At 53.0% G+C, this 22,488-nt stretch overlaps 3 protein-coding genes across 3 annotated transcripts in view; 2 read left to right on the forward strand and 1 right to left on the reverse strand.

The window, feature by feature from the left end:
* Positions 1-6,973, forward strand: part of TBCCD1 (TBCC domain containing 1) — a 10,167-nt gene extending 3,194 nt beyond the window's left edge. The window contains exons 5-8 of the mRNA XM_008630045.2: positions 822-1,008; positions 1,655-2,152; positions 5,757-5,932; positions 6,484-6,973. Of these exons, the coding sequence (XP_008628267.1) occupies positions 822-1,008; positions 1,655-2,152; positions 5,757-5,886 (815 nt within the window). The 3' untranslated portion in view covers positions 5,887-5,932; positions 6,484-6,973. The remainder of the gene's footprint in view (positions 1-821; positions 1,009-1,654; positions 2,153-5,756; positions 5,933-6,483) is intronic.
* The window catches only part of DNAJB11 (DnaJ heat shock protein family (Hsp40) member B11), a 36,154-nt gene extending 14,923 nt beyond the window's left edge, over positions 1-21,231 (reverse strand). Inside the window, exons 1-2 of the mRNA XM_008630044.2 lie at positions 21,079-21,231; positions 20,228-20,256 (exon numbers count right to left, since the gene is read on the reverse strand). Of these exons, the coding sequence (XP_008628266.2) occupies positions 20,228-20,256; positions 21,079-21,231 (182 nt within the window). The remainder of the gene's footprint in view (positions 1-20,227; positions 20,257-21,078) is intronic.
* Positions 8,519-15,411, forward strand: CRYGS (crystallin gamma S). Its single transcript, XM_008630017.2, has 3 exons — positions 8,519-8,763; positions 12,978-13,220; positions 15,083-15,411. Exons 1-3 carry the CDS (start codon positions 8,743-8,745, stop codon positions 15,353-15,355), a joined length of 537 nt encoding a protein of 178 aa, XP_008628239.1. The 5' UTR covers positions 8,519-8,742; the 3' UTR covers positions 15,356-15,411.
* Positions 21,232-22,488: the final 1,257 nt, after the last annotated feature.

The following is a 22,488-nucleotide window of genomic DNA, read 5'->3' on the forward strand; positions in this document are numbered from 1 at the left end:
GGCAAATGGAAATATGGAAAAATAGAAAGAGAAGTATACGGAAATGTAGAAATATATAGAAAGATACAGAAATAGAAATATATAGAAAGATACAGAAATAGAAATACAGAAACACAGAGAAATCAGAAAATAGAAATGTAGAAAGTTAGAACTACAGAAATGAATTCAGGAATACAGAAAAAGAAATACAGGTGAATAGTATAAATAAAATTTAGGAAAAAAACCCCCCAAAACCCAGAAATGGGAACTCGGCTGCTGTTGCTGATTAGGGATCTGGCAGTGGGGACCTGGTCTAGGTTTCCTTGTCTCCAATCCAGCCCCTCTCCTTCAGGGACATGGCAGTGGAGCCAAGGCCCTTTCCCCCTTAGGATAAGGAATTTAACTCCATGTTTTGTCTCCCTGGTGCAGGATCCCAAGAGAGGCAGTGGGTTAGGGAGCATGGGGAAGGGCTTAAGGATTGTGTCCTAGAGGGAGTATTTCCCTTTTTAAAACCCACAATTCCTGCTTAAAGCTTGCCCTGAGGACCTTCCTGCTAAGCTGAGTCTTGTATTCAGGAACAGGCTTGTGGAAGTAGAGGTTCCTTGCTCGGGACTGGCTGGAACTTGTGGGAGGCTTTGGCTGCTCCTAAGTAATCTTGAAGTGGTTTTGATCCTTCAGTGTCTCTGAGTTTCTGAAATTTCTGGTGCCTCATGCTGTTGACCTGCCCAGGAGGCATCGGGGGTGGTGTAACTGGTGTGACAAGTACCATCCTTGAACTTCGGGACTGATTATTTTCCCGGGGGATTGCTGGACCCTGAACTTTTGTGGGCTTTGTTTTGCAGTGGAAGGAACAACCAGGAGAGCCAAGATTGCCTGCAGTGCCCGGGTGGTGCCCGAGGTGTCCCCCATGGTGATCATGAGCCAGGTGTACAGGCAGACCCTGGCCAAGAGCTCGGACACTCTGGTGGGGGCTCACGTCAGAATCCATCGCTGCAACGAGTCCTTCATTTACCTGCTGTCCCCTCTGCGGTGAGTTTGGGTTCTCCTGGCACACAGCTGGACTCCCAGCTGACCATGAGCGTGTCCTGGGGGCCAGGAGGCCAATGGGATCCCTGGGGGGCATTAGGAGGAGCGGTTCTCAGTAGGTCAGGGAGTGATCCTGCCCCTCTGCTCAGCCCTGTGAGGCACATCTGGGGTGCTGTGTCCAGCTCTGGGCTCCTCAGGAGAGACAAGGAGCTCCTGAGAGGCTCCAGTGGAGGGTGTGGAGATGAGGAAGGGACTGGAGCATCTCCCTGGCAAGGAAAGGCTGAGGGAGCTGGGGCTGTTTAGTCTGGAGAAGACAGGACTGAGAGGGGATCCCATCAATCCATGCAGAGATGTCCAGGAGGTGCCAGAGGGTGGTGCCAGGCTTTGTTCAGAGGTGCCAGCGACAGGATAAGGAGCAATGGCCATAAACTAAAACACAACAAGCTTCACCTCAGTATGAGGAAGAACTTCTTTCCCTGGAGAGTGGCAGAGCACTGCAACAGCTGCTGAGGGAGGACATGGAGTCTCCCTCTCTGGACACATTCCAAACCCACCTGGACATGGTCCTGCATCACCTGCTGCAGGTGACCCTGCCTTGGACTGGATGGAGGTTCCTTCCAACCCTGTTGGTTCTGTGGTTCTTTGGCAGATCCGTGACCATCGAGAAGTGCCGGAATAGCACCTTTGTCCTGGGCCCTGTGGAGACATCAGTCCACGTCCAGAGCTGTGACAACATCAAGGTCATCGTGGTTTGCCATCGCTTGTCCCTTTCGTCCACCACCGGCTGTACTTTCCACACTCTCACACCCACGCAGCCCCTCATCCTCTCGGGGAACCAGGCAGTCAGCTTTGCCCCTTTCCACACCCATTATCCCATGCTGGAAGACCACATGGCTCAGGTGGGCTTGGCCACTCTGCCAAACTACTGGGACAGCCCCATGCTGGTGTGCGGGGACAGCGGTGACACGAGCGTCTTCCGGCTCCTGCCCCCCTCGGACTTCTACACCTTTGTGATCCCCTTTGAGATGGAAGGAGACACCGTGGAGACACCAGGGGGGCTTCCCCAGGAGTACCAGGAGGTGCTGAGGCAGCGGGAGCAGAAGGTCCAGGTGTGGCAGCGCATGGTGAAGGAGGCAGGGCTGAGCAGGTGAGTGACCCCCAGGAAGGGCAGAGCTCGGCCACGTGGACAGAGAGGGTTGTTGGATGGGGTTCTACGGAAATCCTTGAAGGGTGGGTTGGGTTGTGTGAGCCATGTCTTGCAGGGCAGTCCTAGAGCATTAGGAATTAGCTATCCTGGGATTCTGCTTGATAAAGTGGGAAGAGTAATGCTCACAGGCATAGCTCAGAGTTGTAGAATCCCAAAATGCTTTGGGTTGGAAGGGACCTTAAAGCTCATCCTGTTCCACCCCCTGACATGGAACACCTTCCACTATCTCAGGTTGCTCCAAGCCCCATCCAACCTGGCCTTGGACACTGCCAGGGATGGGGCAGCCACAGCTGCTCTGGGCACTCTGTGCCAGGGCCTCACCACCCTCACAGGGAGGAATTCCTTCCCAATATCCCATCTAACCCTGCCCTCTGGCATTGGGAAACCGTTTCCCGTGTCCTGTCGCTCCAGTCCCTTCTCCAAAGTCCCTATCCAGATCTCCTGGAGCCCCTTTAGGCCCTGGAAGGGGCTCTAAGGTCTCCCTGGAGCCTTCTCTTCTCCAGGTGAACCGCCCCAGCTCTCCCAGCCTGGCTCCAGAGCAGAGGGGCTCCAGGCCCTGGAACACCTCCGTGGCCTCCTCTGGATTCTGGCAGCCCCACATCCTTGTCGTGCTGGGTATCCCAGAGCTGGAGGCAGCTCTGCAGGTGGGGCCTCACCAGGTGGAGTGAAGGGGGAGGATCCCCTCCCTTGCCCACGCTGCTCTGAAGGAGGTGCTGTCTCATGGTTGCATTTTCCCAGCTTGTGGGATTCCAGGAAAAGCACTCCCAGATACTGCCGAGGGGAGGGATCCACCCTGGCAGTGGATTGGGCCAGGGCTGGGTGTGCACCCTGAGCTGCCTGGGGTCCCTCTTAGCCCAGCCTTCACCCTGGGATTGAAGCTGTGAATCACCATCCCAGCCCTTGCTGAGGTGAGCTGGGAGTGTGCACACGGATCACTGCAGCAGATCACCTGTGGGCAGTAGCTTTTAAATTCCTCTGGAGCAGATCACATGGAATCCTCTGCCCAGCTTCCTTGGCAAGCACAGAATGGGGATAAAAGCCCTTTTCCAACATCCCTCTGTAAAGACTTGATGAGAGCAAGTTTTCTTCCCTAAAGCATGCCTAAACTAGGGAGATTTTCTGTTCCGTGTCAGTTGATGGCTGGCAAGGGGTGTGTGACTGGGTGCTGATAGCAGTGATCTTGGAGGAGTTTATCCTGTGGGAAACATGGAATAGGAAAGCATTCCTGTCAAGACTTCCCATTGTACCAGGCTGAGGAGTTCTGGCTCATTTGATGGCTCCTTGTTTTGGAGGAGCTCCCTGGGCTTCCCTTGTTCCTTCCTGGAATCCGGGTGCCTCTGTGCTGAGCAGAGAAGGTGCTGTTTGAAAAAGCACTTTGGGGAGAGGGAAAGGATTCCAGGGTGGGATTTTGCTACAGGAGGAGGGTGGCAGAGCAGTCATGACCCAGAAGTGGGGACAGAAAACCTTCCCAACTCCCAGCCCTGAATCTTCAGGCGCAGCAGAGAGGGAAGAGAATTCAGCCCTTGTGCTGGAGTCATCTGTTGTGTCTGTCAGCCTCACCCATGGTGCTTCCTGCTCCAGCTCTTGTTCTCCCAGGGCTGCTGCTTCCCACCGCAGTTTTGGGAAGGTGTTTGGCCCGTCAGAACCTCCCTGTGAAAGAAGTGTGAGGAAATAGGGATGATATGCTTAGATTTGCCTTCGTCTGCCGCAGTCACAGGAGGCAAGAGCTCGCTGCTTATTCCATAAAAGGGGGAAAACTGTGGCAAGTTCAGAAGCTTGTTGAAAACAAACTGGGCAGCTGGCAGTGGGAAAAGTCTGTTGTCTCCTTCAGGCAGGGAAACAAGAAGGGAGACAAGTAGGAAGCTTAGAGCAAACAGGATATCAGGCTTGTAGGAAGAAAGAAGCTGCCGTGCTCAAGCGGGGAGGTGAAAGAGAGCGTTAGAAATAAGAAGACATCTTTCAAGAAGTTGAAGTTGTCTGATTGAGGAAAGTGGGGCAGAAAAAGAATGTAAATCCTGCCAGGCTGAAAGTAAAACCCCCGTAAGACAGGACCAAGAAGACAGCTTGAGGAGCAACTTGCAAAAGCATAAAATCCTGTTTATTCATTTTCCGAGCGTATCAGACAGAAAGTCTTTCAGGGTCAGTAGCAGATCAAGGTGGAGAAAAAGCTCTTGGAGAAGATAAATCCACAAGGGAAGAAAGAAGTGGCTGCTTTTGTGTTCACTGGGGAGGAATTTGGGTTAGTTTGTGTCCCAGAACCCTGGGGAATGGCTCAAATGGAAGAGAACATACAGACAGCAGCCTTAACTTAAAAAAAGGATGTGGATACATGGGACAGAACTGAATGGAACGGCCTGGATTGGAAGGGACCTTAAAAACCCAACCAGATTCCACCCCCTGCCATGGGCAGGGACACCTTCCACTATCCCAGGTTGCTCCAAGCCCTGTCCAGCCTGGCCTGGGACGGTTCCAGGGACGGGGCAGCCACTGCTTCTCTGGGCACCCTGTGCCAGGGCCTCACCACCCTCACAGGGAAGAATTTCTTCCCAATATCCCATCTAACCCTGCCCTCTGGCAGTGGGAAGCCATTCCCCCTTGTGCTGTCACTTCAGACTCTTGGAAGTATTCTCTCTCCATCTTTCTTGTAGCTCCTTCAGGCACTGGAAGGCCACAATTAGGTCACCCCAAAGCTTCTCCTCTCCAGGCTGAACAATCCCAAATATCCCAGCTTTTTCTTAGAGGAGGGGTGCTCCATCCCTCTGATCACCTTCATGGTCTCCTCTGGAGCTGGTTTCCTGCTTTTCCCAGTACAGAATGGGGTCAGCACATCAAATTAGGAATGGGTTCAAAGCAAACCCACATAAAATCTCCAGAATACTGAAAAATGTTCATGTTTTATTGGTGTTCAGAAATGAATTGTGTAAACTACTCAACACCTGTGCCACCTTTGGCTTAAGAAATTCCAGATGTGAGCTGAACCCAGAGGGCTGGGATGCTGTTTTGGAGATGCTTTTGGGCATCTGACCAGTGCCAGTTAGCCTGAGCTGAGTGGCCCACCCTGTTACTGCTGGGCTGGCCAAAAACACCCCAAAAGTTGATAATGAGCAACGGGAATGATGTGAGGAGTGTTTATAGGTGCATTTTTTCCCTGATCTCCATCCTCTCGGGTGCTGTGGGAACAGAATTTCGTGTCCTTAGTGCTTGAGCACTGGTTGCTAATCTTAGTTTTCTCCCTTTTCAGACAGTTTTTCAGCTGTGCTCTGAGGGGAAAGTGGAGGCAGCCCTGGAGCAGGGTGGTTGTGGTCGTGGGATGGGGAATTTTGTATGACTTCTCCAACTCCACCAGGTTCTGCCTTTGGGGTTCATTATCATCACATTCACGGGGTAAAAACCTTCTCTGGCTGTCCCTGCAAGGTTCAGGAACCAAGCCTGGCTCTTCCTGATACATCTGGAGGCTTGTTTGGATAGTGCAGAGGTGGCAGAAGTATAACACTGTAAAGAAATGTGATCTTTCCATATTTCCCTGCTGATGTTTCCATTTCAGGGATCAGAGGAAACAGTTCCAGACGTTGGTAGAAAACAAATTCTATGAGTGGCTGGTTCAGACGGGGAACTGGCAGCAGCTGGACAGCCTGGTCCCTCCTGCCATGGGCTGCAAGCAGGCAACAGGATAACATTCCTGGGCAGGAGAACATTCCTGGGCAGCAGAAGGAAGGGGAGGTGAGTAAAAGGCCTCCTTCTCTTGCTTCTTCTCTCTCCTCAAGAGCTCTCCCATGTTTGTGTGCACAGCCGAGGCAGAGGTAGGAAAAGTAGGAGTCTGTTGAGGGAATGTTCTCCCAAGAGCCTGGCATTTGGGTTTAGTTCTTATTTTCCTGTCAAAACCCCTTTTCAGCTGAAATCTGTGTCCTCAGCACTGCCTTGTTGTCAAGTTTGATTTGTTGGAGGCATCTGTAAAGGATAAAAGGTATAAAAATGATTGGAATAGCTGCTCTTCCAAAGAAACTCTGTGTATTGATGTCTACCCATCTCAGTTTTTGCTAATGAGGATTGAGTGAGACTTTGGGTAGTTCTTTCAGTGAGACTTGGATAATTCTCACTTCCTCTTCCCAAGCAGAAGTGGTTTAGGAGCTGGAGACCTGCCCTTCTCGTGCTCTTCTGCCATGGCATGTTTCAAACCATTAAAAAGTTGTTTTATTTTTGATTTAGCCTTTGAATTCCCTTTTTCTTTGCTGGTGTTAGAAGTAAAATTGACTCCTTTTATTCTATTCCAGAGCTCTGGGAACGGGCAGTGACCCACTCAGCCCAGTTCTCATTAAGACTTTGTGGCCATCCCACCTGCACCCACTGGATCCAACACCCGGCTGCCTTGGGATTCCCTCACATTCCTGCCTTCCCAGGAGTGTGCTGTAGCCATCCTGTTGGTGACTGAGAGGTGCCTGCCACTGGAAGAAGATGAAGTGTGCCTTGTTGCAGAGCTGTCACCACAGTCGGTGCCTGTGGTGAGCAGGTATCCAGCACACCAGGTTTCCTGGGACAAAGCTGGGTGCAGGCCCTGGGCATCACCTGCATCCTCATGGTACAAACCAGCTGTGCTGTTTCTATGAATGTGAAAAAGAAATGTTTAAATTTTTTATGAATGAAATCCAACAGGTTTTTTTTTTTTTTTTAATATGAATGTAGCACTTTTGTGAAGATGAATTTTTGTATATGGTTGCACTGTTTTGACAAATGTCAATAAACCAGAGTTGTTGGATAAACCTGCCATGTGTCCTAGGGAAGGGGTTTTACCTGTACAGCTGATCTCAGAGGGACACAGCATCTTTTATCTTAATAAATGTGAACCTGTCAGAGGGAGAAAGTGCTAATTTTTGAGGAAAGTGGGGCAAAAAAAGAATGTATGTCCTGCCAGGCTGGAAGTCAAACTCCTGTAAGCTTCAGCCATGGAGCTGAAGGCTTTGAAGGCTGTCCTGGCACAAGGTTTTGGTACAAGCCCTATTCCTATCTCATAATTTTCATAAAGATTACCAGCTTGAATAAGCACCATTCTCATGTGCTGGTGGGATGTGTTTTGGGGAGATGTGCTCATAGCTGAGCACCTAAATAAGCTTGGAAAATAGGCAAACGCATTGCATGGATGAGTGGAGGCAGCAGCTGGTGGTGCCTTGGGAAGAGCTATCCAAGCTGAGAGCGAGGGGAAGGCACAGTGCTCTGGAGTGCACAGCCTCAGAATTCCTCTGAAGCTCTCCCTTGGCTCCTGGGCAGGCAGGTGAGGTGAGTTTCTTATATTCATTCTGTTGATGTAAGATGAGTTTATTCTATTTAACCAACCTCTAAGGAGGGATGTGCAAAGTGACTGCAGCTCTGAGCCGTGAGCCTGCTGACAGAACCCAGCTCATGCTTGAACTCTGATCTTCAGCAATTAAAAACTAAATCAAGTGGCCTCAGTGAGAGCAACAGCTCTGGGTGATTCAAGGCTCCTAAAAGGGGAAGAGGAGTAGCTGCTGAGCGTGTGTGCCCCGGGTTCTCCCATCTGCCTGCATTTAGAGCTGCTGTTGCGAGAGTGCTTGTCCTGACAGATTTGAAAGAGGGGCTGCGTGTTTCGGGCGCTGCTGTGCCAAATTCGTGTCCCTTTGTCTCGCTAAGCCTTTGGGCTGGGGCACTGAATAGCTGCAGAGGTGGTTTTTCATCATGCACTGGCGGGGGGGTGGCTGTGGAAGCCAGCGATCCTCGGCCTCCCCGCTCCGAGGGCCGGAGAGCGGCCGAAGGGAAAACTCCTCCAACCTCAGGTGCTGGGCTGAGAGTTTGGAGTTGAATTTGTGACACTTGCAAAGACAATCAGAAATCTGGGAATTGCTTGATGTGTGAAATCATTCGCTTTGTGGGGGGTGGGGAGGTGGCCACACATCCTTCTTTCCCTCTGTGTCAGGAGGTGTTTGGAGCAGTGTGGCTCCAGCTGAGGGTGTCCCAGGAAAATCTGCAGCCTCTTTGCTCCACAGATGTTTCCATTGAGAGCTTTCTATGCAGAGCTGGTCTTTGCAAGCCTCTGGTGTCTGCCCTGAGCACTTGTTTATCATTCCTTAACTGCATCCTTCGCTGCACCAGAACATTCCCTGATAAATACTGAGTGCCCTCCTTACAAATGGGGTGGGGTCTCTAAGGGCCAACGAGGATTCCTTCTTGTTTAACAAGCTTGGAAGGCAGGGAGCAGCCAAATTACCCCCCCTGTCCTCCCAGACTTGGCAGGGGGCTGCGTGTTTTGAGTGCATTTGGCAGAGTTTTGGTGTTCTGACTCAGCAAATGGTAACAAAGGGAGGATGGCGAAGCCTTCCTTTATTCCATAATCCTGTTTGCTTTTCTGGAAATCGGCTATAGCCTCAGAATCACTGACTCAATTTTTGGATCCTATTCTCATGACAAAGCGGCTGTCTGGTTTAAAACAAGCCCGTTATAAAAAGGGCACCTCGGATCCTGGCTGTTTGTAACAGCTGCTGACATTCCTCCGGCACAGGGGAGCTTGGCTGGAACGGAAAATGTCCAGAGCTGGAACCAAGGTAAGTTTATTTGCAGTGTATTCATGATTTTGGCTAAAAGTGCAGAATTTAGCAGGGATGAATTGTGGAGAAACTTTGTTTTCTTTGTTCTGCTGACAGCTTCCCCCTCTGTCAGCATGTGGGCAGGGGGAGATGCTTGAAATCCCTCCTCACATGGAAGGAAGCTGGAGCTGAGCCCTCCCAAGGCTTTTCCCAGATTTTGGCTGGTTCCTCTAGATGTGGCTGTGCCAGAGGATGGAGTCAGGCGCAGTGACTGGTGAGGGGGCATTTTGAAATGATTCTAAATCAGCAGGATCTGATGCCTTGGAAATAGGGGGTGGAGGGGGCCGTGCCAGCAGGGAATCACTGCGCTTTCGGAGCGGAGTCTCACGGAAAGCTCTCTTGGAGCCTTGGGAGAGCCTGACTCCCAGCACCAGCAGAGCTGCCACATGCCTGTTCCATGGTGGAGCAGAGGGGGTGCTGCGACACGAGGGCTCCTGGGCAATGGCAGTAGCACCGAAGGGAATGGTGTTCCCTGAGGGACGCATACAGGATGCCCACAGGCCTTGGGATTCAGTGCAGCCGGCAGGGATGAACTGAAATTGGAGGAGGAGGTAGGTCGGGAAGCTCAGCTTCAGCTGGAGTGACATTCCAGGTGGGGATCCAGCTCCTCAGGCTTGGGTTTAGCAAAGCTGAGCTGACTGGTCCCACAGAACTGCTACTGGGACTGGGCAGGGAGAAACAGCTGGGGAACGAAGGGAGGGCGAGGACTTGGGCCAGTGTCCCCTGTGGAATGTCAAACACCTGTTAGGAGGCTGTGGGAAGAGCTTGATCCGAGCTTTGCTTTTGGGCTGGATTCCCTTTTGCCTATGGAGACTGTAAGACCCGAGGGGGTTTGGAAGCCCAGTGGGTTTGGAGGCACTGGGCAATGCTGTGGACGATCTGCTCTTGGCTTTTCCGTGTCCTTTGGCTCTGTGGCTCTCAGTGGTTGGGCTGTTGGTCTGGGAAGCTGAGGAGGGTGTGCTGGTGGCTCCTGGATCCCAGGGGTGCACACTTTAGTACCCATGCCTAAAAAAGGTGCTGGGGAATTGCAACTGCTCCATCCTCGAGTCTCCTCTCAGCTTGGAAAGCCTTGAGCACATTCTGCCTTCCCCCTGCCAAAAGCCGTGTGCCCTTGGAGTGTGCTACGGGGAATTCACGGAGTATGTGCTGCTGAGGGGCAGCAGGATGGCCAGGAGGAGTTATCTCCTATTTCTCTTATGTTTAGCACATTCCAGGGAGAAGAAAAGGGCAAAGTAGGGAATTAAACACCATTTCTCACAACCCCAGTGGGCGATCTGCTGTGGAAAGGGATCACTGCTGACAGAGGAAGCACTACTGGATATTTTTTATGGGTTTTCTTCTAACTAAGCTGCTGTTGAAAAGAAATGTGTGATAACTCAGGTGAGGTGACCAAAGCAAGAGTTTTACAGTCCTGCAAGGAAGATCTGCTCTGGCAAATGTGGTGTGTGCCTGGAAATCCCCAAAAGGCAAGGTCTGGGCAGGGAGAGGTTAACAGGGGAGTGCTGGGAGCAGAGCTCCTGGAGGGTATGGCTGAAGGCAGGTGGTTTCCCTGCAAGTGAGAGGGGACAGAAACAAGGCTGCAAGTCTGGATTTGGAATCTGTAATTCACTTGTAGTTATTCTAGGGGTGAAAACATCAACCTGCTCTGTTGGTGCCTGAATCCATGCAGGAAAACTGGGAAGCGAAGGTCTGAAATGAGCTGAGGGTGTGTCTGAAGGGCCGTGCCGGACAGTGGGTGGGCAGGATCCCTTAAATTCTGGGATTAAACCAGGGAGCAGCACTTTGGTTGGACACAGGTCTGTAGGAACAGCCATATCCTTAATGTGCCTTTGGATTTCTTTGGCTTTGTGGTTTTGTAAGTACAGGGAAAATGCCTCCCTGGAAACATCAGGTAGCTTTGCCAGGCTCTGGTTTGGTTGTGTTAGGCTGGGTGGGGAAGGAACATCACTGAATCCCAGAATGGTTTGGGTTGGAAAGGATCTTAAAGCTCATCCAGTTCCACCCCCTTCCATGGGCAGGGACACCTTCCACTAGCCCAGGTTGCTCCAAGCCCCATCTAATCTGGCCTAGAACTCCTCCAAGGATCCCTCTGCCCAGAAAGCAGATCCACATTGGGCAGAGTTCATTATCAACCATGTTGGACACTCGCTGCGTGGACAGGAGAGGGACAGGATCAGAGCTTGGGGACAGAGGTTGGAGAGAGGGATCAGCCATCCCAGCAGAGGATAATGCTGAGCTGGGAAGAGATGAATCCCTGCGGAGGGTTTTCCAGGGTGCTGTGGCTTCCTTGACCAAGGGCTTCAAGAAGAGGGTGACTGGTGGTGTGTGACTGCCAAACCCAGCGAGCAGAGCTTTTGGTGTTGCCTTTGGGTCAGGCCAGCAGATTTTTTTGGGCCATACCTTTAGGGACAATGATCCAGAAGCAGGATCTGGAAAAGGCAGTGGGTTGTGGCCGGGAAGACCTGGCCACCGTGGTTAACTGCCCAAGAGTGGGAAAACAGGGACTGGGCACTTCAGTGCTCTCCTTTCACAGCCTTTATTCACTGCTGGAAAGGTCGGAGCGATTCCCAGCTCTCCACTGCGTGAAGGTGGGAAGAGCTCGGTCAGGATTTTGGGGGACAGGTTATTTTGTGTGCACCGACTGCTTCGTGATGGCAGATCAGTCCTTGAAATTAAGGGGAAAATAGAATTATCCTAATAAATGTCCAGTAGCAGGCTGCAAAATCAAGAGCATGAATCCTCTGGCACGATCAGTCCGACTCCCCAGATCCCTTGGTCAGGCTGGTGGGACACACTGACCAACCAGCTTCAGCAAAAGTCCAGCTCATTTAATTTTTAGCACCAAACAAATGATTAAAAATAAAAAGTGAGTGACTTGTCCTGGATTTGGGTTGAAACACTGACAATGGATGATTTTTTAAGAGCAGGGAGGTTACGTTGGTACCAGTAGCCACAGCGCTGTGGGTGAAGTACAGCAGATGGTGGTGGTGGTGGATATTAATAGCCCAACTATGGAAAAAACATGGGAAAAAATGGATTGTGGAACACTGCATGTTGGGTGTGGCCAGAAAGATTCTCTCTAGAGCTTCTGGTGTTGTAATCAAGATAGACATGATGGTGTGGGAATCCTTTTGGACAAGAGCAACTCTTGATGAGTAACTGTCACCTGGGAGGAACTAAAAAGAAAGGACTGGTCTGGTCTAGGGCTTGGCAATATTTCCATGAAGGGATTTTTGAGGGAAACTGGGTCTCTTCTCCAGGGCTGGCTGGGTGGGTGATGCCTTGGGTGGGAGGAATGGGATTTGCTCATCAGCTCCCAAGATCATTTCAAGGCAGGTTGTGATCAAGCAGGGTAAAGTGCTTTGGGGTCAGCAGCCCGGCTATAGAGCAGCTCTTGGGAAAGAAATGATCGTGGATTTGTCAGAGGTTTCATGAACTTGCAGCAACCAAGCCACAGATACAGTCCTTGGATATCCATAAAACTGCTACCCACCACACACGTGGAATGCTCTCTTAGTTTCTCCTGGCATGGGCAAATCTTGTGTGATGTCCAGCTTTGGGCAGTGAGTTTTGAGACAGGGAGTTTTGGGTTGTTCAAACGGGAACAAGGATGAGCTGGAAGACATGAGCCGGGAGGAAAGAGACTTCTCCACCCCTTTATCAGTAAAGATCTCGCTGCAAACACTTGGTAAGCCAATATAAAGGGAATCATGGAATCTTTAAGGCTGGAAAAACCCTCTAAAGGTGTCAAGTCCAACTGCTAAACCAGCGCTGCTAGACCCACCCATGTGCCCAGAAATCTGCTTTGTACATTCCATTGACTTCTCGCAGCTCCCCAGCTGTAATTTAGGAACTCCTGATCTAGAGAAGGTGGGAGGGAATTGTTTTGATAGTGTTTTTCTGGAAAGAGGACAGGGACTTCTCCAAGGGAGTGTTGGGTTGGACTGGGACAGAACAAGGGTCTGGGAAGGGCAGAACACTGGTGGCAGCTGGAGGCACTGGGGCCAGACTGGTGAACTGACTGCAGCTGGTGCCGCTCCATGGCTGGGCTTGACGACTTCTGATATCTCGAGGGCTCTGCTTTCAGATATTTCCTGCTGTGGTGTGGCTGGAATACAGAGACATGTGCTGGATGAGGAACCTCCCCACTCTTCCCCCTCTGCTCGTTTCAGGTCACCTTCTACGAAGACAAGAACTTCCTCGGCCGTTACTACGAGTGCGACAACGACTGCCCCGATTTCCACACCTACCTGAGCCGCTGCAACTCCATCCGTGTGGATGGAGGCACCTGGGTGGCCTACGAGAGGCCCAACTATGCTGGGAACATGTACGTGCTGACCCACGGGGAGTATCCCGACTACCACCACTGGATGGGACTCAACGACCGCCTGGGCTCCTGCAAGTACATCCAGATTGTAGGTGTCACCCCCCCCAGGGTGTGCTTGCACTTCCACCCATCGTGGGAGGGTTTCCCCCAGGCAAACACGGTGCCTGTCTTCCTGGGGAACCGCAGAGGGGGTGGCTGCTCCCACAGTCCCGCTCTGGGAATAGCAAGGTGTTTGGTGAGAGGACAAGGTGAACCTCTCCCGCTCTGGATTGCGGTGGGAAAAGGCCGATCCCTCTGAGTGTGGGTGGGTTTCCATAGGAACAGCAGTGTCGTTTCATCGGCGTGTTCCTTTAGGGATTTTGGTGTCCAGGCAGGTTGCTCCAAAGTTTGCCTCCTGCCTTTTCCCTGGTGTGTAACGGACTGATCCAACACGCTCAAGGCCTGTAACAGTGGGATGTAGACTTTGCAGGAACATTTGGAATGAGGGGCAGTTTCCTCTCTAGCAAGCCCGGACTCCCTTCTGACACAGGGAACTGAATCTGTGTCACCAAACCCCTCTGGGCGTGGAGACACCAACCCCAGAGCAGCCCTGGAGTGCCCAGAAACGGGAGGGATGCCTGGAGCCCTCCTTGGCCATGCTTGGAGCAGCCTGGTGCCTCCTGGTATTAGGAGAGCACAGGAGGCGTGCTCATCCCCTCCTAACTGATGGTGGGGAGATAGGAACAGAGGGAAGGATCCTTTTGGGAAGCCTGTGGGGAGCAGCATCCTTTAAAACTGGGATTGTGGATGAAGAGCTGCTGCTGAGGTTTTGCCAGCAGTGGGGCAGACACTGGTGATCCGTGGGTTGCTGACTTGGAGCACGGCCGTGAATTCCCACTGCATGGAGCAGATCTCACAGCTGACAACGCGTTTTGCCTTTCCACCTGGGAGTCTAACGCCCCTCTGAGCCTGTTCTGGCTTTGAGCTGGGTCTAAATCCCTTGGCACAGGGCAGGGAAAGTTTCCAGCGCGTTCAGAGCACTGATTTGGCTTAAGACATGGAGCCAGAACACGTGCGGCATGTAAGAGCAGCACAGCTTCCTCCACCAGGATGAAATGTGGGAGCCTTATCCTGCATATCCACCTGGTACCTGGCTTTCCCTCCTGCCCTGGGGAAACCCCAAGACCTCGCAGAGCTCGGCTGGGGCTGGCAAGGAGGGAGCGGGCTGGGGAGGAGGGGGAAGAGGTGTCCAGGCAGCTGCCGATTAAACGCTGCCGCGGTGCCTTCGGGCAAGGAGCGCTTCCAATGCCGGTGGGAAGCAGCGCTGCCTCTGCAGCAACACGGCCCCGCCGGGGTCGGCAGCTCATTAAACTCCTCTCCGCCCGGAGGAGCGGGAACTGGAGGGAGTCTGGCTCTCTGATGCTCATGTGGAGCAGCTGAGCGGTGCAAGCCCGCCCGGGATAGCGAGCCTGGCACTGCTGCCTCAGCCTTATCCCTGCCTTCCTCCCCACGGAGCTGCTCTGCTCCAGCTCGGTTCTTCTGTACCCTCTTCGCACGTGATGCTCTGTTAAAATTTACCCCAGCTGCTTCTCCCTGTGCTTTTGGGGGCTGACGTGAGATTTCAGCCCTGTCCTGGTGTGCTGGGGGTGGTTGGTACCTGATTTGAGTCTGGCTGTGCCCAGACTCTGCCCCCATGTCAGAGCTGGGACATGTCAGTGCCTCCATCCGATGCTCTGGTTGCCAGTGAAGTCACCCAGAGCAGCTGTGGCTGCCCCACCCCTGGAAGTGTCCAAGGCCAGGTTGGACGGGGCTTCTTGGAGCACCCTGGGACAGTGGGAGGTGTCCCTGCCCATGGCAGGGAGGTAGAACTGGATGATCTTTAAATCCCTTCCAACCCAAACCATTCCACGACTCTGTGATTTTTCTCTCCCCCTTTTTTTTTTTTTTTTTTTTTTTTTTTTTTCCTTCTAGCCAAGCGGAGGCCGAGGCCACATCCAGGTGTTCGAGAAGGGAGATTTTGGCGGGCAGATGTTCGAAGCCACCGAAGACTGCCCCTCCATCATGGAGGAGTGGCACATGCGTGAGGTGCACGCCTGCAGGGTGCTGGAGGGCGTCTGGGTGTTCTACGAGCACCCCAACTACCGGGGCCGGCAGTACGTGCTGCCCAAGGGGGAGTACCGCAAGCCCGTGGAGTGGGGCGCGGCCAGCCCCGCCGTCCAGTCCTTCCGCAGCATCTCCGAGTGAGCCAGCCCCGTGAGCGGGCCTGCCACACCCCCCCAATAAAGCAACTGAGTCGCTCAGCTCCGCCTCGTCCTGCTTTATTCCCGGGATTTGCGTGCGGGTTGTCCTGCCTCGGGGGAGCTGGGGTGGAGCGGAGCCTTCTCGGAGCAAAACACCCCCCGCCAGCCCCAAGGGGCTCGTTGGCACCCCCTTCCCCATGCCCTGCCCTCTGTCGCACTGTTCCTTTAGGAAAAGGCTATCCCGAAGCTGGAGCTTGGCCATTCCGGTGGAGCAGTGGGACCAAATATCCCTGGATTCCAGTCTTGGGGGGTGGCTGTGGGTGGCTCTGTCTGTCATGTCCCTGTGGAGTCCCTGCCTGCTCTGTTGCTGCTCCGTGGTGGCTTGCGGGAAGGGATGAGGTTTCCATCAGCGCCATGCGTCCTCCTGGAGACCCTGAGCAGGCAGCAGGTGCCCTGTACTGCAGGAGTTTGTCCTTCTCGTGACGCACGGGGCAACAGGACTGGGGAAAAAGTGAAGATCCCAGATGGAGCAGGAGGGGGACAGCCATAATATCCATGGGGAATGCTGGGGGCCCTGGCAGCCCAGTGTGTCAGGTACAGGATGTCCCCTGTAGCTGTGAGCCAGGGGATTCAGCTGCCTAAACTGGGGCTGGGGACCACATGGAGCCAGGCTGCTGGAAGCAGGAGAGCAGGCTGGATGTGGGGCAGAGGCAGCAAATGCCTCTGGGAGCTGCCCTGCCATGGGAGGTGGCTGCTGAGTGATCCTGAAGGGCAGGAAGAGCTCCCTGGACACCGGAGGTGTGCAGGGAGCAGAGGGGACTCCCAGTTAGCCCAGTTTGCCACCAGGAACATCCCATTTTGCCCGATGCTGCCAGATGTCAGGCAGGTCCCAGGCACTCAGGAATAACTGATGGCTGGGCACTCTTCCCCTGGGAAGCCCGAGGACCTGCAGCCTGTTTGCACTTGGAGCCGAGGGGCTTTGGGATGTGGAAGCAGAGCCCTCCCAGCCACGCTCCGCAGGCTCTGCCCGTTGATGTATGAGGTTATTACGGAGCAGGGTAAGTGGTGCTCGTCAGGCCACAGAGCTGCCACCTCCCGGGAACGCTGCTGCTGCTGGGGAGTGGGAAGGAGCTGCCAAGAGGGGCAGCTCCAGCCCCCTGGACTTCCCCCAGCACAAAGCTGAGCTGAAGTCACCTTCCTCTTCTTCCTCTTCCTTCTTCTCCTTCCCCCTCTTCCTCCTCCTGCTGTTGCCCCTCTCCCTTAGCCCCGTGCCTCATTCCAGCCCTTCCCTGCAAAGGGTGATGCATCTTCACCCACTTCCATCCCTCCTCCGCTCCTCTCCATCACGGATCAGCAGGATGCAGATGATCCAGCAACACGCTTGGGTTTCACTGCATTTTCCCCCATAATATTTCTCCAGGACCAACCTGCCCCCAGCTCCAGCTCCCCTTTCCCCCCTGGCTCCTGGCCAAGCTCTCTGAGGGCAGCAGCTTGAGCACAGCCTGGCTCCTGCTTTTTCTGACAGTGAGCCTGTTGCTGTCCCTGCTGTGGATGGAAAATCTCCACCCAGTGCATTTCCAGCCATCTCTCACCCTGATTTTGGGGAATGTCCCCCTGTCCCCATCCTGCATGCCCTCCACTGGGTGGGTTTGGGATGCTCCAGCTCTGTTGCTGCTGGTGTGCATCCACCCCAGAGCATTGGAGAAGCCAGACCTGGATCTTGTTTGCCCTCAAGGTGGTGTTCTCCCATGTCCTTCCCTTTCGCTGCTGATCTCCCCACTTTTAAAACCCAGTTATCCCAAGTCTTGCCCCCTTCTCTTCGTCCTCAAGGCTCTTGCCCTTGGGTGAACGTTGTGTCCTCAACGTTTGCAACCGACACAAATAACAATAAACTGCTACTTGGGTGGTTTTTTTATCATTAGTTTTTATTTTATTGTTGTTCCAGATGACTTTTTCCATTGGGGGCTCCCTGGCCATGGCAGCACACGGAGCAGGGCGCCCGTGGAGATGAGCGGGGAGCGCAGCAATCCAAGCCCAGCCGTGCTGATGCCGGTTTTTCCTTGACAGCTAATTTCCATTTCCCAGTATCAGGGGGTCTGCTCCAGTAATTGGCATGCAGATTGTGTCCGGTGGGCCCGTTAGACACGAGCAGAGGCTCTGCTGCTTGGAATAAGCCAACCCCAGGCTGATGGATGGGGTGTAAGGAGGTCATGGGGAGAGAGAATATCCAGATGCCCACGTGCACACACCTATGAAATTTCCCATTCCATGCCCTCCCCCATCCCTACTTTCTTTATCCAGCAAACTCTAATCTATCACATTTCATTGAGACAAATCCTGCTCCATTTCTCTCTCTTTCTCTTTTTCCCTCTAAGGGAAATGTGATGGAACCTGCTCCTGGATTTAATGAGAAGATGGTGCGGCGTAGCAGGAATTAAAGCGGTGCCATGCTTCATTAGCAGTTGGGGATCACACGGAGCAGGCCCAGATGTTAATTACACTTTGGGAATTAATTGGTATAAGGCATTCCTCTCCTCCATCGTCTGTAATCCGGTGGGTGTGTGAGGACTTCTGGAAGCAGAGACCTGCAGGGAGGTCTGTCTGTCCCCCCTCAACCTGCCCAGTGCCGGCCGTGACTGAGGGGCACTGGCTGGCTTGGAAATCTTGAAGTCACCTTCATTTCCATCCCCTTGGTGCCCAAGGACCTGCTGTAATTTTTCCCTCTTTTCCTTCCTGTGCCACTCTCCCCCAAAATTTTTCCCCAGCTGCTGCGGAAAGCAGGTCTGGATGGGATGGGGCAATGGTGGGAGGTGGCTCTGTGTTGAAGGAGGAAAGAACATCCCCTTTGGAGCTGGTCATCCCCAGTGGATTCCAGGACATCCTTGTTCTTTGTCCTGCTCCTTGGCCCTTCCAAGCTGCAGTGACAGACAGGGGAGCCTCAATCTGCTGAAATCTCCCCAGTTCTCCGAGGCAAATGATCTCCAGTTTCTTCCCTTTTCCACCTTGACTTCAGCCTGATGAAAAGCAAAATCTGCCAAAAAGCTGAGGGGGGGTTATTTTGCCAGAGGGCAGATATTATATGCTTGGAAATGAAGAATATTCCTCTGAATGCTGCCAATTTGTTCCTTTCCTGAGCTGGCTGGTGGTGGCCCAGTGTGGGTCATGGATGTCGCTGCGATGGACCAGCACATCTGTGGGATCTGGCCTGGAATTTGCTGCACAGCCCCAGTGGGACACTCAAACTCAGCTCTGACCTCCCCCAAATTGCTCCCCAAGGCCCTGCTGATGCTCCTTGGTCTCGAGGTATCAGCACCTTGATGCACCTTTGTTCTGCCACAAAGATCACTCCTGAATGAGAGCCACTGTCCCTCCCCTCCCATCCCTGGGAGGGCTCGAAAGGTGTGTGGATGTGGCACTTGGGGACATGTGGCAAACCAGAGCAATTCAAGGCCACTTTGGTAGGAGTTAAAGAAAAACAATGTTTTCAAAACTCAAAAATTAATGGTTTTGGGGTTGGATGGAGAAAGAAGAGGAGGTGTTTAATCTTTTTGTTTGATCTGTCTTGATTTTTAGGTCTTGATTTTCGGTTTAGGGGTGGGCTTGGCAGTGCTGGGGGAACTCAGGGGACTTTTCCAACTTAAACAATTCTATGATTCTGTGATTTCACGATTCCATGATTCTGCAATTTGGTGATTCTATGATTCCAGGATTCTATGGTTTATGATTCTGTTCTTCCGTGATTCTGTGACTCAGGGCAGCGCTTCGTTGCCATCTGGTTCCCTTGGAGCCCTGCCACTTCAGATCCTGCATTTCCCACCGTCTCCTCACTGAATCCCAAGTCCCTGAATCAGGGATTCAGGCTCCACCTCAACCCCTGCCTGGGCAGTCTGGAGGTCCTCCCCAGTGACTGCAGCCCCCGCTTGCTTTGGTTTTGGCAAAAACTCTTCCCAGGTGTTGTTTTTTCCTCTGTTTCATATGCAACCCACCCTGTGCGTTCCCTGCTGGCCCCAGCTGAGCTGTGGCTCCAGGATGCTCCTTCCATCCTGATCTGAGCCTGTGGGGAAAGTCTGGCCCAAATCTGGGCGGGGATCTTTGGAGCTGGTTTGTATGTCTCACACACAGATGTTCTGGAGACTCCATCAGTGTCTGGCCACTGTCACACACGTCCTGTCACCCAGATGTGCCGGGCTGGCCGTGCCCGTGAGCGGTGCCGTGGGAGGGAGCTGCCTCTCCAGGATGCGTGTAGGGGCTTGAGGGATGTTGGCACCCGAATGGGGCTCTGAGATCCCCTAGAAGTGCAGAGGGAAAGGAGAGGAGAGGGCAGGAGAGCAGAGGAAGAGGGAGAGGGCACTTCCCAGGGCGCCATCCCTGCCTTTGCCAGAGCCCAGCAGAGGGCAATAGAAGCAAACGGAAGAGACGAGACCTTGCGAGGGATGCGCGACAGGAGCAGATTCCAAGGCAGAGCGACCTGGGAGCGGAGGGATGCGCAAGAGGATGTACGGGCAGAGGGATGTGCGGGGAATGTGCGCCCGGAGCGCTGTGCAAGGGAGCAGGGCTGGGGGGATGCTGAAGGAGGTCGGAGCAAAACAGAGCAATTCAAGGTTATTTTGGTAGGAGTTAAAGCAAACCGAAGCTTTCCTAACTCCTAAATTCATCGCTTTGGGGTTGGACGGAGAAGGAAAGGGAAATATTTAACCCTTTTGTTTAAACTTTCTGGATTTTAGGTCCGTTTTTACGAAAAGCGCTGCATGCCTGAGCACCTCCAGTGGATGATGCTGCGAGGAAAGGCTCTGAGAATTCCCAGCCCCGATTATGTTCCACCTGGAGGGACGGCAGGAGGGATGGGCTGGGGCTGGCCCTCCCCACGGGCTCCCTTCCTCCCTGCAGAGGCAAAACCACAGCAGGCTGTGGGGGGAAGCAGCAGGGAAGAGTTGGGAACAGCATCCCCTTCCACCGTCCTGCTGCTGGGCCAGATCTTAGGCAGGAGCTTCCTCTCCTGGTCTGTTACTGCTCCCTGCATGCTCCTGCCTGGCTAGACAGGTATTCCCAGCTGGATTTCCTACATATCCAGGTCACCTCCCTATGGTTTCTTAGCTTTTTTTGTTGTCTGAACTCTTTGGAGTCGCCCAGGGATGTTTAACAAGGAAAGCTTTCCATGGCAGGAACGTGATCCTACAGCTGCCCTCACAGCCGGGACAGGGCATCTGCAGAGACACAGCGGGGAAGTCTCTCCTGGCACATTCCCGCTGGAGACCTGGTCTTTTTTGGGGGTGGGGGGACAACAATTATTTCAAAAGGAAGGGTGAAATCCCTGTAAATCCCTGTGGCTGGGAGCTGCAGGTGGCAGGGAACAGGCAGGATCCTGCCTGGATGCAGGATGCCCAGGAGGCCCGGACACCCCAGGAAGCAGCTGGGGGTGGTTCTTTGGGCAGAGCCCCACCACGGTGCTGCTGCTGCTGCGGGGCGCGACCTTAGGAAAAAAGGAGGTTTTTTGGGAGTCTGGGGTAGGCTTTTTGTTGAGCTGCTGCTGCTTGGAGAGAGCACAACTGGGCTCTGGTCTTAGAGGAGAAGAAGTGTCGTCCCCACCTTCCTCTGCGGAGCCCCCCAGCCGCCTCATTAAACCCGTCCTTGCCGAGACGAGCGCGGCGCGATCTCCCCATCTCAGCGTTATCTCCCGATCTGCCTCCTCGCCTGCCACGCTTCCAGATGCTCCTTATCTCCTCTCACCTTCCCAGAGAGCCAGCGTGCTGGGGGCAGGGCCGGCTGCCCACACTCCCCACCTGCGATCTCCCCGGCTCTTATCAGGCTCCGTGAGTCCTGATCGAGCCCCTGTCTCAAAGTCAAATGGATTTTGTGCCCGTGCGCCCCGCTCGAGCCCATTCCCCGGGTAGCGCCTCTCCCCATTTACTCTCCAACATTATCAATTACATTTGGATTATTATTCCTCACTGAAGCCCGAGTGAGCCGCAGACAGCTATTTCCTAATGGGGAAACGTTACAGGCAACTTATTAACGAACAATGCGTCATTAAGGGGGGAGAGCTTCAAAGGCTCCTAAATGCATTTCAAAGGACACAATGCGGAGCGGATCCTGCCGCCGCATATCTGGGGGACATGGGCGAAATTTGTGACAAGGAATAGACCGGGCCCAATGTAATTAACTAATTCTCGATCAAAGGGGTTTTAGAACTGAATGGTCAGGGAATTCAATTATGGGTTTCCTAATGAACCACTCTGTGCCAAGGCAGGGGGATGTTTTCTTCTGGCAAAGCAGGGCTGAGGATCAGGGCTAGGATTTCCAGGGAGGTTTGGGAGAGAAGCACCAGAGAGCTCCTCCCGGGTGGATTTGGCGCGGGGGGACGGAGATCGTGGCAGTCATGGAATCCCAGAATGGTCTGGGTTGGAAGGGACCTTAAAACTCATCTCATTCCAACGTGCCGTGGGCAGGGGCACCTTCCACTAGGCTGGGTTGCAGCGAGCTCCGTCTGCCACCATCCCGGCTCTCCTTGATGGCCGTCTGTCCTGGACATGTCCCTGTGGTGGGACATGTTCGCCCTCCCTCTGAGTTTGGCCACATCCACAGCTACTTGGAGCCAGAGCTGCTGGAAGGGGCTGTGGGATGCAGCAGGTCAGCTGTGCCAGAGCTGGCATCTCCTGGTCCCCTCCCTGGAAAACCTGGGCAAGGGAGATTTCCTCCCCTGCTGCCTGAATCCAGCCTCTGGCAAAAATAGCGTGGTTTTCTGCTCATGAAAGGAGCATCTTCTAGTCCTCCACTAGTTTTCTCTTATTACAGAAAGTTGATTTGCTCACTTTACAAAGGGAAATGTATTATGAATTTCCCCTTCATTCTCCTCCTTTTTTTTTGCCCCGTTTAACAACCGATTTGTGTGTTGCATGAAAGTTACACAGTTCTTTAGATGCGTTTGCTATTTTATTTTCTTTCATTCAAAAATATGTCAGTAATCTTTTTGTTAACATGAAAGATAAAGGATTAGTAATGCAAGATGCAGTTTTCTTGTAACCTTCTTGAAAGCAGACTATAGTTTCTTATCTGGCTCTAACATTCATTTTCCTGAAATGAAAAAAAAAAAAAAAAGAAGCAAAAGGACTTCTTCAAATGAAATAAACTATATTCGAT

This window comes from Corvus brachyrhynchos, unplaced genomic scaffold (genome assembly GCF_000691975.1).
Source record: "Corvus brachyrhynchos isolate BGI_N302 unplaced genomic scaffold, ASM69197v1 scaffold63, whole genome shotgun sequence".
NCBI lineage: Eukaryota > Metazoa > Chordata > Aves > Passeriformes > Corvidae > Corvus > Corvus brachyrhynchos.

What these genes read in the sequence shown, in the direction of transcription:
- CRYGS (XM_008630017.2), top strand. Translation starts at nt 8,743, where the DNA reads ATGTCCAGAGCTGGAACCAAG. An exon ending in TGTCCAGAGCTGGAACCAAG is followed by an intron (nt 8,764 to 12,977) that starts GTAAGTTTATTT and finishes TGCTCGTTTCAG; the next exon opens with GTCACCTTCTACGAAGACAA. An exon ending in CCTGCAAGTACATCCAGATT is followed by an intron (nt 13,221 to 15,082) that starts GTAGGTGTCACC and finishes TTTTCCTTCTAG; the next exon opens with CCAAGCGGAGGCCGAGGCCA.